General features: G+C 58.0%; 1 protein-coding gene across 2 annotated transcripts; it reads left to right on the top strand.

Annotated features, from left to right (window-relative positions):
- The first annotated feature begins 1,104 nt into the window (after positions 1 to 1,104).
- On the top strand, positions 1,105 to 9,291 carry SP7 (Sp7 transcription factor). 2 transcript variants are annotated; one of them, XM_029206441.1, is made up of 2 exons: positions 1,105 to 1,172; positions 6,368 to 7,642. In XM_029206441.1, exon 2 carries the CDS (start codon positions 6,401 to 6,403, stop codon positions 7,640 to 7,642), a length of 1,242 nt encoding a protein of 413 aa, XP_029062274.1. In that variant the 5' UTR covers positions 1,105 to 1,172; positions 6,368 to 6,400. The 2 variants fall into 2 exon arrangements, with proteins under 2 accessions (XP_029062274.1, XP_029062273.1); XM_029206440.1 differs by lacking the exon at positions 1,105 to 1,172 and adding an exon at positions 1,610 to 1,687 and having other exon boundaries at positions 6,368 to 9,291.
- The last annotated feature ends 2,442 nt before the right edge of the window (positions 9,292 to 11,733 follow it).

The following is an 11,733-nucleotide window of genomic DNA, read 5'->3' as shown; positions in this document are numbered from 1 at the left end:
CATTTTGATGAGAAGTCAAAGTTGGGAAGTCCTGCCTAAGCTCTAACTTCAATTCTTCCTTCTGCAGAGGGAACTGATGCATGACAATGAGAAAGGGAACCAGGCACTCCCTCCTGGAAAGCATGATCACTCATGAGAAGATCATGAGTGATCACTTTGATCACTGCATCAAAGGATGGAGATTTGATGTGTGGCCAAGAAGGGCCTAGGGATGGTAACTGGCAAGGAACAATGGAGGCTAGGGCCTCCCTTTGGGGGGGCTAATCCAAAGAGGCTAGGCTCAGGCTTGGATGAGTTGACCCAATGACCTCCTGCCCTTACCCTCACTCCTGCCTGCCTTAAATTTTCTCAGAACCAGAAGATCTAGCTTCTGCCCCACAAAGTGTGGCAGGCCTAGGTGCCACTTCCCAAGAGTGAAAGTCAGGCATTGGGAGGAAGATTGGCGAGCCCCAAACCTGTGCCAAGCTCTCCCCCACCTCCAGGCCTTGCTCTGGAACCTACCTCAGTGACCCTAAAAGCCTGGGCAGCGGAAGCCTCCACCTCAGTGCACACTCCCCCTCCTGGCTTTCACAACACACGTACACACTGCACTCCTGATCTCGAGGTGGGTGACTGGGGAAGCAAGCATCTCTGTGGTCAGCTCGGGTGTGTGTGTGGCTTGTGTGCCTCCAGCCATGTCACTGTGATCATTTGTGTGAGTTGGTCTCCGTTCATTCACGACGGTGGTGGCTGTGCCCGGGTGCATAGCACTGTGCGTGTGGACGTGCACACGTATCATCCTGTGTTTGTCCGTGAGCGTGTATGTCAGTGTGCTCCAGTCTCTCTGTGTGAGTGTCGTCCCCAATCCCCCATCCCCCCCCCCGGATCTCTAATTAGTGGTTTGGGGTTTGTTCCTTTTCCCTCCTGTTCCTTCCCTCAGCGGCAGCAGCGGCGGCAGCAGCGGCGGCAGCAGCAGAAGCAGCAGGAGCAGCCCCGCCACCCGCCGACGAGCAGCCAGGACTCTGGAGTCAAAGTAGGATCCTAGGATCAGAGCCTGAGTGGCAACAGGAGTGGAGCTGGCCTAGGAGAGGAGCGAAGCCCTCCCAGGACCCTCAGGCGACCCCTTGCCAGCACTCCCAGTGCCAGACCTCCAGGGAGGAGAGACCCAGGACACCCAGCCCCAGATCCCCCAGGTACAGGACACTGGGGAGCTGTGTCTGGGAGGGGTTCCCACAGATGCTGATGGGATCGCTGGGGGCAGGGTGTGGGACACCTGGGCCCGCCGTCCCTCCGCTTTGCCCTCAGCGCCCCCCAGCACACCCTGACAACTTGCCCTGTCCCTACACGCTCCTGCTTCCAGCCCTTCTCTGGGAGCCCCGTTTCTCCTCTCCCGCCCAGATCCCTTCTTTGGGGAGCTCAGCAACTGGAGCAGGAAATGTGGACCCTCTGCCTCCCTCTCTCGCCCTGCTCATTGGATCCGGAGCCTTCTCCGCTGGGAAAGCTGTAATTAGAGGGTGGATCCCTACAGACAGAGAGCAGCCCCCCCCAGCCCCTACCCCCAGTCCCTTCTAACTTTAGATCTCTTCTCTCCCATTCTCCCATTCTCCCTCCCTCTCCCTCTCCCTCTGTCTCCGGCTCAGCTCTCTCCATCTGCCTGGCTCCTTGGGACCCGTTCCCCAGCCTCAGGATGGCGTCCTCCCTGCTTGAGGTAACTGCCCCCTCCGACCCCCAGGACACCAGCCATGATCTTAATGGTCCTAATTCCTGTCCACTTCCCACCTCCCAACTCACACAGACAGTTGCCGTGGTGCTTGTCACTTCCAGGGGTCAGAGGAGTGAGGAGCAGGGGGCAGGAGAAGGGAGGAGAGAGCAGGGCCAGGGGTCAGAGAATAGTCACAGGAGGATGAGAGGGGATTAGCTTAGAAGGCATGGACCCCTAAGGTCAGCCAAGCACACCAACTCTGAGGAGTGGAAAAGGGAGCAGAAAGGAGTGGGGGCTGAGGAGAGAGGAGTGGGAGACAGATAAGCTGGTAGCAGACAGGGGGAGAGAAAGAAGGCCAGAGGACTGGCTGAGTGAGCACAGAGTAGCAGTGAGTACACGGTTCCTTGGGGGTCCCGGCTCTCGGGACTCAGCCTAGGCAGTGTCCTGTCTGGTTTGTAGGTGGGGAGGGGGCTGGGCTTCTGGGCTCGTAGGAGAGGAGGTGGGCAATGAGAGAAGGGAGAGGGCAGTCCCTGCATGTGGGGGGCTGACCAGAGGAACTGGGCCCAGGCCTGTGAGGCAACCAAGGAGGAGGGCCAGGGTCTGAGGCCGCCTGCCCGGCTCACAAATATTTAGCTTTCAGCCAAAGACAAACTCAGCTCTATTTTGGGAGTGGGAGGCTCCAGGGCGGACTGAGCCACTTCCCCTCCAGGCCGGGACCCCAGTATCCCTCGCCTCTGGCACTGGGGATGGAGGGAACTAGGGTACCATGGGGGTCAGGGGTTGGGGGCTTGAGAAATGTCTGACTCTGCCGGGGCTTCTGGGAGACTCATGGCACATAGTTGGAAAGGGGGACTCAGGGTCACTCAGAGCCTGTTTGAATGTCCTGAGTTCACCTAGCTTCTGGGTCTCTGACTCTGTGTCTCTGTCACCACCTCTGCTTTCTGGGTCCCTCCGCAGGAATTTGGGACCACAGAGCCCTCCCCAAAGATCAACTCCCAGCAGTAGCCTTGACCTTCTGTATTCCTGGGCGCCTCTGAAGGCCCCATCTCTGCTCCCGGTGCACTAGCTCAGGTCCAAGGGGTGATGGGCCAGACAGGAAGCCGACTCATGCAGCCTGCAGGAGAGGTGTGTGTGAGATAGACTGGGAGTCTTTTAACACCTGTGTTCACTGGCCTGCATGTAAGTGTCAGAATGTAAAGCCGCACCCCCGCACGTGTGGCTGGCTTTGTGAGAGCACAGGGGTGTGTGTGTATAAGCTGGGGCACCTGAGTGTCTGTTAGTCCAAGTGGGGAATGTTTTGTGTAAGTCTGGTGGATAGCGAGTTTGTGACTGAGTCTGAGGGAATGGCATGCAAGGCAATGGGGTGGACACCATAACCCAGTCAGGGGGCCTCAGGTGCTGTGCTCTACCCCCTGCTGCCAGGAGGCAGATCGCTCACCCCCAGGACACTCTCAGTTGAACCATATCATTGAAACACTGGGGTTGGTCTTGAGGAAGCTGGAGGACTAAGGTGCATGGAAATCCTGGGTCCACCCAAGGCAGGGGCAGTGTCAGTGGGCGTGGGCTTCATGTCAGAGTTGCCAGCGTGGCACTGGTGCCTGCAGGAGCGGCTGGGCCAAAGGCCTGTTGAAAAGACACGGGATTTGGGTAGCACTTGGCAAGAGGAGTGTGTCATGGAAACTGGGCTTTCACGTCCCTCACTCCCCGTGAGCTGGAGATGCCCCCAACACCAAGGCTTCTAGCCTCTGTCTCTTTCACCTATCCTGGGGGGCGCCTGGGCCCTCAACCTTCTTCTCCCGCCCCCATCCGGAAGTCCTCTTTGGCAGTGGGAAGAACTTGCGGTTTCAGAGAGGAGAGCTTGATGGAAGGCTCACCTGGGCTGAGTGAGATGCAGAGGAACAGGGTGGAGGGAGAAATGGGAGTGGGGGCTAGCTGGGGATGGACACTTGGAAGGTGGGAAAACTAAGCAACGTGGGAGGAGGTGGAGAGTGGAGAAGTGGAAACTGCGACCTTGGGTGTCCAGAACCTACGGCCAGTCAACGCTCAGATGTCCAGTGAACACTCCCATGGGAGGTCAGCGGAAAGGGGGGCTCTCCTCCCTGTGTGAGTGAGAGAGCTGGGACAGCTCCTTGTCTTGTTCCTTCTCCACAGACTCTCCCTTCAGTACCTGAAGCCTGTTTTCTTGTGGTTGTCATTGTTTTCAATGGATGGTGGGTGGAAGTGAGAGGAAAAGCAACTGGAAGGTGGGCTCCTGGGCCCCCGGTGTGAGGTCGTGGACGAGTATTTAGAATCTTTAACCAGGACCCTCTCCCCAGTTCTCAGAAGAGCCCAAGCAGCAAGAGAAGGAAACCGAGGCTGTGGTGAAACGTAGCCAGGTGCCCAGCTCTTGGCCTCCAGGAACTCCAGAACCGTCTGAGTGGTCTGGCGCCTTGCTCCCCCTTCCCTGCCCTCAGGGGCCCTGGGGGCCTCCGCTCCCTAGTGCTGGGGTCTCCCGTTGGCCTGGGGCTGCTGGCCTTCTTTCACCCCTCCTTCCTTCCCCACGGCTGGGTGGGGTCCCTGGGCTTGGCTGAGGCCCCTGTGGCCACAGTGTGAGGGCCGGGCGGGGGGGACGGCGTCGGCGTTTTTAAAAATAAACCGACCGCAGGGAAACCAACGGAGCCGGGCCGGGCAGGCAGAGGGGGAGGGGGTGGTCAGGGGGAGAAGGAGGGAGGAGTGGCCTGGTCTGGGGGTTTTCTGGGGCCCAGCGCCCTGGGGATTTTCTCTTAGGTAGGAAATCTGCCTTCCTCCTCCCCCTCCCCCTTTTCTTTTTTCTCCCTCCTTTCTTTTCTCTCCCTCCTTTCTTTTCCTCTGTTTTCCTGTGCCTTCCTTGCCCAGTCTCTTTCCATCACCTCTCTGTCTTTGTTTATTTTGCTTTCTTCTCTCTCCGTCCCTTTTGTCGTTTTTTTTGCTTTCTTCTCTTTTGGGTCCCTGCCCATTTCTGCCCCTGAGGGCCAGCTGCCCCTCTGTTTTCACTTTCCCCCCTGGGGGCTTTTACGTCAGCTCTTCACCCTGCAGGGTCCTCTGCTCCAGGTGTCTCTGGGTCTCTGCCTCTCTCCTTTGAACTCCACGTCTTTACCTCTCCTTTCTGCTAGGCTTTGCCTCCTGCCCCATCAGCTACCCTGCCTTACCTACCCTCTGCTTGGGAGATGAGAGGCTCCAGGGAAATCCTGGCTGGGCAGGATGCAGGGCTTTTGCCAGATTTGAGGACGCTTTCAGTGGCTCAAATTTGGGAGTCCATGGGGTCAACAGGACCTCAGAGAGAGGTAACTAGACAGGGGGAGCAGCAGGTTTGCATTTGCGGAACAGTGCAAGACTGGCGACTGCACACACCCCTCACTGCAACCTTTAGACCCCAGATCTACCTCTAGGATCAGTGTCACGGACACATACAGCACATACCACGTGCTAGGAGCTAGCAGGCAGGTCTGGGAACCCTGGATTCTCGGGTTCTTTTTCAGTTTTTGAGGGCCCCAGTCAAGGAACTGTACGGGGTCAGCTTTTGAGGGCATCTTTTTTTTTGGTGGGATTCTCAGTAACGGATGCCTATCTATGCCAGCCTGGGATCTGGGAGGGCATCCATCGCCCAGGAGGGTGTCCCAAGTCTGACTCAGGGAGGGGTACTATGAGCTCCTGAGAGATGGTGATCTCAGAGTGGTTTGGCCTTGTAGCAGCAGCACGATGGGCACGAAGGGCATTGTGTGTGTTTCTAAAAGACTCCCATGCCCCGTATCTACATGCATCTTCCTTCACTCCCTGCGCTGGAGGGGTGAAGAGAGACGAGCTCTGTGGCCTCTGTGTGTTAGGGTACACTGAGGCATGGGGGTGTGTGGCTGTGAGCTAGTATCTTAGCCACCCCAGTTCCCTGCCCTGCAGGGGCATGAGGACTTCAGCTCTCCCAGCCCTCCCAAAGGGGTACCAGCTGGCTCCACAAAGCAGGAGGTGCCCAATGCCCGCTTGAAAGACATTCTTGCCTCAGCCACAGTCCTGGCTTGGCGGCAGCCCTGTTCCCTCTCAATGTCCCAGTGTCTCTGCCCTCGCTTCCTCTTGCTCCCCAGCCCCAGGGTCCCTGCCAAGAGAAAGAGATTCCTTACCAAGGACATGAGGACGCCGCTTCGGGGAGACCAGGCCACTGACTTAGTCAGGAGACCAAGCAGAGACAGGAAGTGAATAAGGGGTCAAGCTGGGAAAATCTGGAACGCGGGGACCTACAGTCCCCTTCAGCCTCATCTTTCCTCTCCAAGTCCCCGACCACGGCCTCTGCTCCCAACCCACTTCCAGGGGTCAGGATCTCTAATTCTCACCGCACCCAAGTGCTGCCTCTATCCCCAGCTCTTCTCATGGCTATTTAAGAAGCGTCTCCCATTCCTCAGAGGCCCTTGCACACACCCCCAGCACCACAGGGAGCTCTGCTTCCTGCCTGCTGGGTTGGGTGTTAGGCTGCTGTCTTGGTCCTTTGCTCTTTTTCCAGACTCCATCTGAGCTCTGCCCTGGGCCCCAGTCCTCAGTGCCGCCCCTCACCACCTCTGATTCCCCATCCTCTTCAACTCTTCCTTGACCCCTTTCTTCTGTTGTCCAAGTCTCTGGGGTGCACAGTCCTTCTGCGCGCGTCCTCCTCTGCCCCTAAACATTGCTTCCCTCTCTCCACAGGAGGAAGCTCATTATGGCTCCAGTCCCCTGGCCATGCTGACAGCGGCGTGCAGCAAATTTGGTGGCTCCAGCCCTCTGCGGGACTCAGCGACACTGGGCAAAGCAGGCACAAAGAAGCCATACTCTCTGGGCAGTGAACTTTCGGCCCCCAAAACCATGGGCGATGCCTACCCAGCCCCCTTTTCAAGCACCAATGGGCTCCTCTCACCTGCAGGCAGTCCTCCAGCACCCACCTCGGGCTATGCCAATGACTACCCTCCCTTTTCCCACTCACTCCCTGGGCCCACGGGCACCCAGGACCCTGGGCTACTAGTGCCCAAGGGGCACAGCTCTTCTGACTGCCTGCCCAGTGTCTACACCTCTCTGGACATGGCGCACCCCTATGGCTCCTGGTACAAGGCAGGCATCCACGCAGGCATCTCACCAGGCCCTGGCAATGCTCCTACTCCTTGGTGGGACATGCACCCTGGGGGCAACTGGCTAGGTGGCGGGCAGAGCCAGGGTGATGGGCTGCAAGGGACACTACCCGCAGGCCCTGCTCAGCCTCCACTGAACCCCCAGCTGCCCACCTACCCGTCCGACTTTGCCCCCCTTAATCCTGCCCCCTACCCAGCTCCGCACCTCCTGCAGCCAGGGCCCCAGCATGTCTTGCCCCAAGATGTCTATAAACCCAAGGCGGTGGGCAACAGCGGGCAGCTGGAGGGGAGTGGTGGAGCCAAACCCCCTCGGGGTGCAGGCACAGGGGGCAGTGCTGGCTACGGGGGCAGTGGAGCAGGGCGCTCCTCCTGCGACTGCCCCAACTGCCAGGAGCTAGAGCGCCTGGGCGCCGCGGCGGCCGGGCTGCGGAAGAAGCCGATCCACAGCTGCCACATTCCGGGCTGCGGCAAAGTATATGGCAAGGCCTCCCATCTGAAGGCCCACTTGCGCTGGCACACGGGCGAGAGGCCCTTCGTCTGCAACTGGCTCTTCTGCGGCAAGAGGTTCACCCGTTCGGACGAGCTGGAGCGCCACGTGCGCACTCACACCCGGGAGAAGAAGTTCACCTGCCTGCTCTGCTCCAAGCGCTTTACCCGAAGCGACCACCTGAGCAAACACCAACGCACCCACGGCGAGCCAGGGCCAGGACCCCCACCCAGCGGCCCCAAGGAGCTGGGGGAGGGCCGCAGCGCCGGGGAAGAAGAGGCCAGTCAGACGCCCCGACCTCCGGCCTCACCGGCACCCGCAGAAAAAGTCCCTGAAGGCAGCCCAGAGCAGAGCAACCTGCTGGAGATCTGAGCCGAGTGGAGGTTTCCAGCCCCTGGGCTGCCTTGCCAGTCTCTCCTGGCTCTGTGGACCACTGCTTGCCCCTCACTCCCTTTGCCCCATGCATGCTGCCCTCTGGGACTCGCTCCATCTCTCCCCCCATCATTCTGGGCCTGGGTATCTCCTCGCATGCCTCCTCCTCTCACTTCCTCCCCCTTGCCATGGGCCCCTTCTGCAAACTCTCATCTTAGGCCCTCACCTCTTGCCTGATTTCTGCTCTCAGGGCTTCTGAAGCTCTTTCCTCGCCACTGCTCAGTTTCTCTCTCCTCTGCTCTTACCACACCAACTCATTTTCTCTCCATTTGGGCTCCCAACACTTTATTTCTCCATCTCACTAACTCCTTGACATGCATCTTTTCTGCTTCCCAAGCTTATTTACCACTACCCCTTAGCTTCCAGGCTCCAGTCTCCTCAGTGGACTTCGTAGTCCATTGCCTTCCATGCTCCAGAGCATTCTTCCTTTTTACAAACACAATGATGACGACGATGATAATTTATTGCCCCCTGGTGGCCTCTTCATTAGGGACCAGAGTTGGGGGATTGGGGTAAGTGACCTGGCAGGGAGCAGGGTGCCAAGAGGGGGGCAGACCAGTGGGGATCTGATCCCAAAGATGGGGTGACCCCAGGGTCAGGGAGGCTGCCCCCAGGCCTGTATATTTAACCCCTATGTTCCAAGAGAAATGAATAGTAATAATAATAATTCTATTTATCTAAGTTATGATGACAGGTCAGGTAGAGTGAGCTGGGGAGGGAAGCGGGTCCATTTCTGCTATGGAAATTTTAGCCAAATGCATCCCTGTCTAGAAAAAGTGATAGTGAGATCTTGTTAATAGAATTTCTATCATCAGGGTCTCAGTTAATGGTGTTTCTCGTAATGGAATCTCTGCTAATAGGGTTGATTAGCTAGATCTCTGTTAAAAGAGTTAATGGGGTATCTCACAATTAGGGGATCCCTAATATTTCCAGCCCCGGCCAGAAGCTGTGAAACCTCAAGTCCTATGGAGGGGAGGACTGGAATGTACCCCAGCTCCCTTGACCCCAGAGCAGGTTCTTCCACTGCCCCTCCCCTGACACCATGACCCCATCAGGCTAATTCCTTGTTGCCATGGTAACAGAGAGCTTGCAGGTGCCATCTTAGACATGCTCTTTGGGGAAGCCCACCTAACCGGAGGAGGACACTGGTTTGGAGGTGTCTCTCTAGAAGAATAGGTGGGGAAGGCTTTCTCTGGGATCAGATCAAGAAAATCAAGTATTTATTGAGTGCCTACTCTGTGCAAGGCACTGTGCTAGGCTGGTGCCTAGAAGCCATGAGAAAGAAGAATTTATAGAGCTAGGAGGACAGAGGTTCCCAAGCTGACTTGGGGGTGCGTCCACAGGCCCCCAACCTGGGACTTCCGATGCTCCCAACTCCACCTCCAGTGACTTTTAAAGCCGCTTCGTGCCTTTGAATGCCTTTCCTGTGACTTTGGATCCTCCTTTTCTATCTCTTGCTCCCTCAAGGCCCCAAGTTAAAGGTTTAAAGCCGCCGGAGCTTGGGGAGAGGGTAATATTGTGGAAGGGAAGGGATCATGCCCTCATGGAGTCTTTTTTTTTTTTAATTTAATAAATAAAAAATTCGATTTAAAATTTTGTCCTGGTGAGAAAAGAGGAAGAGGAGGGGAGAAGAGTGAGCCACAGGATTTCAGGTTGGCAAACTGGGGAGTCCCCGCGGGCATTGTCGTGCCTGTTTGCACGTTACGCCCGGGATAGAATACTTCGGCGGCCCGGCCCTAAGGCGGAGGTCAGTTTTTGACCGCCCAGCCCAGAGCTCTCTGCGGAGTTGGGAAGGCGAAGAGGTTTTCTTCACCCGGCTCTTTCTCGGGCTTGGCACCAGCGGACACGGCCTGGACAGCAGCCGGGCGGCGCGCCGGCCCCGCGGTCGCCGTGCGGACCACGGCGCGGCCCGGGCCGGGCGAGGTGCGGCTACCGCGGGTGGACCCGCCTGGCACGTAACCCGCCCCCGGCCCCGGGCCTGCAATCAGTCGTGCCCGCCACGGACTCAGCGGAGGAACAAAAGCCACTCTGTCGCGGCCAGACCCCAGCCACAATAGGGCTTTGTGCGGCCTCCGCCCCCTACGGCTCCCCCGCCGGGCGGAGGGGCGCACGAGCCGCTCCCCCAGCCTGGGCCCGACTGCGGGCGGCGCCCCCGTCCGCCGGTGCCCCTTGCGGGCTCGGGAGAGGCGCTCCGCGCTAGAGCGGGGGAGGGGTCGGCGGGTCCCAGGCGGTACTCGGGCTGCCGGTCCCCTCCCCACCCCGCCCCCGTCCAGGTGCGAAATCTCCTGCCCTTGGGCGGGGCTCCGGGCTTCAAAGGCGCTTTGAAGAAGGATCCGAGTTCCGAGGACCCTCCGGCCGGCCGGGGGCCGCGGCGGAAGAGCGGCTGAGAGGGGCGGGGGACGCCTGGGCGCGGGGCTGCGAGAGTGGGCGGCCCGAAGTGGACCCCCGGGCTCGGCGCCCACCCCGCGGGGTCGGCTCCTCGGGACCCCCCAGGGCCTGGCCCTCTCGCCTCCCGGCCTCCGCCTGTCCGGTGCCAGCTCCCGCCCGCCGCAGTCTCGCGGTCCTCCCCTCCCCGGTCCCTCGGCTCCTTTCATCTTCCTTAGACTCCGCTTGGGGTTTTGCTGGTTTCTGGGAGATAAAAACCGCCTCAAATAGCGGCGGCGCGCTGCCAGGACAAACAGGGCCGGGCGGGCCATGTGCGCCTGGTTACCGGCCCCGGGCCGGGGCGCCGGGCTTCGGCGCGCCCAGGAAGGGGCGGCGGGCCGAGGTCCAGGCACCCAGGCTCCCAAGATGCCTCCCGCCTCCCAAAGTGGGGGGCCCCATTTTAGAAGTTTCGGGCAGTGGCCAGGACGCTGCCTCGGTTTCCCGCCCAGGTCGTAGGGAGGGGCCCCGGTGGAGACTGCCCGCCGAGCGCTCTGAGCCCCTGGGGCGGTGGGTCACAGTCACTGTGTCGCCAGGGCCGCCGCGCCCCCTGGTGAAGTTAGTGGGGAGTGCGCTAGGCCTGGACTTCAGCCTCCCAAGAATCTGCAAATTGTGAAAAACCATTCAGCAAACCTTAAATAAGCTGTATGGGGGAGGCGGTTGTGGAGTATGAAGACACAGAGCACTGTTCCTTCTCTCCAGGTCACATTACAGGGTAAGAGGCAGGCACCTAACTGATAATTATAACACAGTCTGTTGGTGAAAATCAGGCTTCATTCAAGGGAGGGTGGAAGTCATAGTCCCAGGCTGTAGTGAGTTCTTGGGGTATCTGGGGTTGGATGATACAAACAAAAAATTTGTGGGTGGCTTCTCACTGCTCTCCACCAGTCTGTCAGGGTCACAGACTCCCACTTTTCCCTCAAACCTGTCCTGCTTCCCCGTCTCAAGGAGAGCTTTTCCAGCCAATTTCTCCAAACTATCCCCAGTTTTAATAATCTGCTCTTTAAGTTTTCTGTGACTTCCCAAGTGACAGTGAACTAATTAAATGGGGGGAGGGGCTACTCAAAGAGTTGTCTGTGCAGTATCACCTGCGGGCTTTTTGGAACTACAAGTTCAGAGCTCCACCCCAGAATTTGCATTTTAACAAGATCCTCAGATGATTCCTATGTCCATTAACATTTTGGAGCCCCTGGTTTTCTGACCCGGGAATAACTCTTGGGGAAACTTTTCATGTAGAAAGAGGGGCAGATATAGAATCCGAGAATGTTAAACCAGAATACCTCCTATAGTATCCAATGAGACTGGCTGCTCTTGGGAATGGGGAACTGTATGCCTTATACAGTTCTGGGTCCCCAGAGCTTGGTCCTTGGAATTGCTCATTAACATCTGTTAAATGAATGAACCAATGCCCAAGGTCACCTAGTTCATGGCAGAGTTAGGGCTATTCATCTCCAATATCTGCTTAGCACTTTACAGTTTATTAAATGGCTTTGTTTCCATTACTTTGTATGGGAAACAGCCATGTATAATAGTTAGGACACTGCAAGTGAGGGAGCTGAGTCTCAAAGAATTCAACGATTTTCCCAAAGCCACACAGCTGTAAGAAGAGG

The sequence above is a fragment of the Monodon monoceros genome, unplaced genomic scaffold, assembly GCF_005190385.1.
Source record: "Monodon monoceros isolate NGI ecotype Baffin Bay Population unplaced genomic scaffold, NGI_Narwhal_1 Super_Scaffold_6, whole genome shotgun sequence".
NCBI classification, from domain to species: Eukaryota; Metazoa; Chordata; class Mammalia; order Artiodactyla; family Monodontidae; genus Monodon; species Monodon monoceros.
The sequence above is the reverse complement of the archived record's forward strand: the minus strand, read 5'-3'. Positions and strand labels throughout refer to the sequence as shown.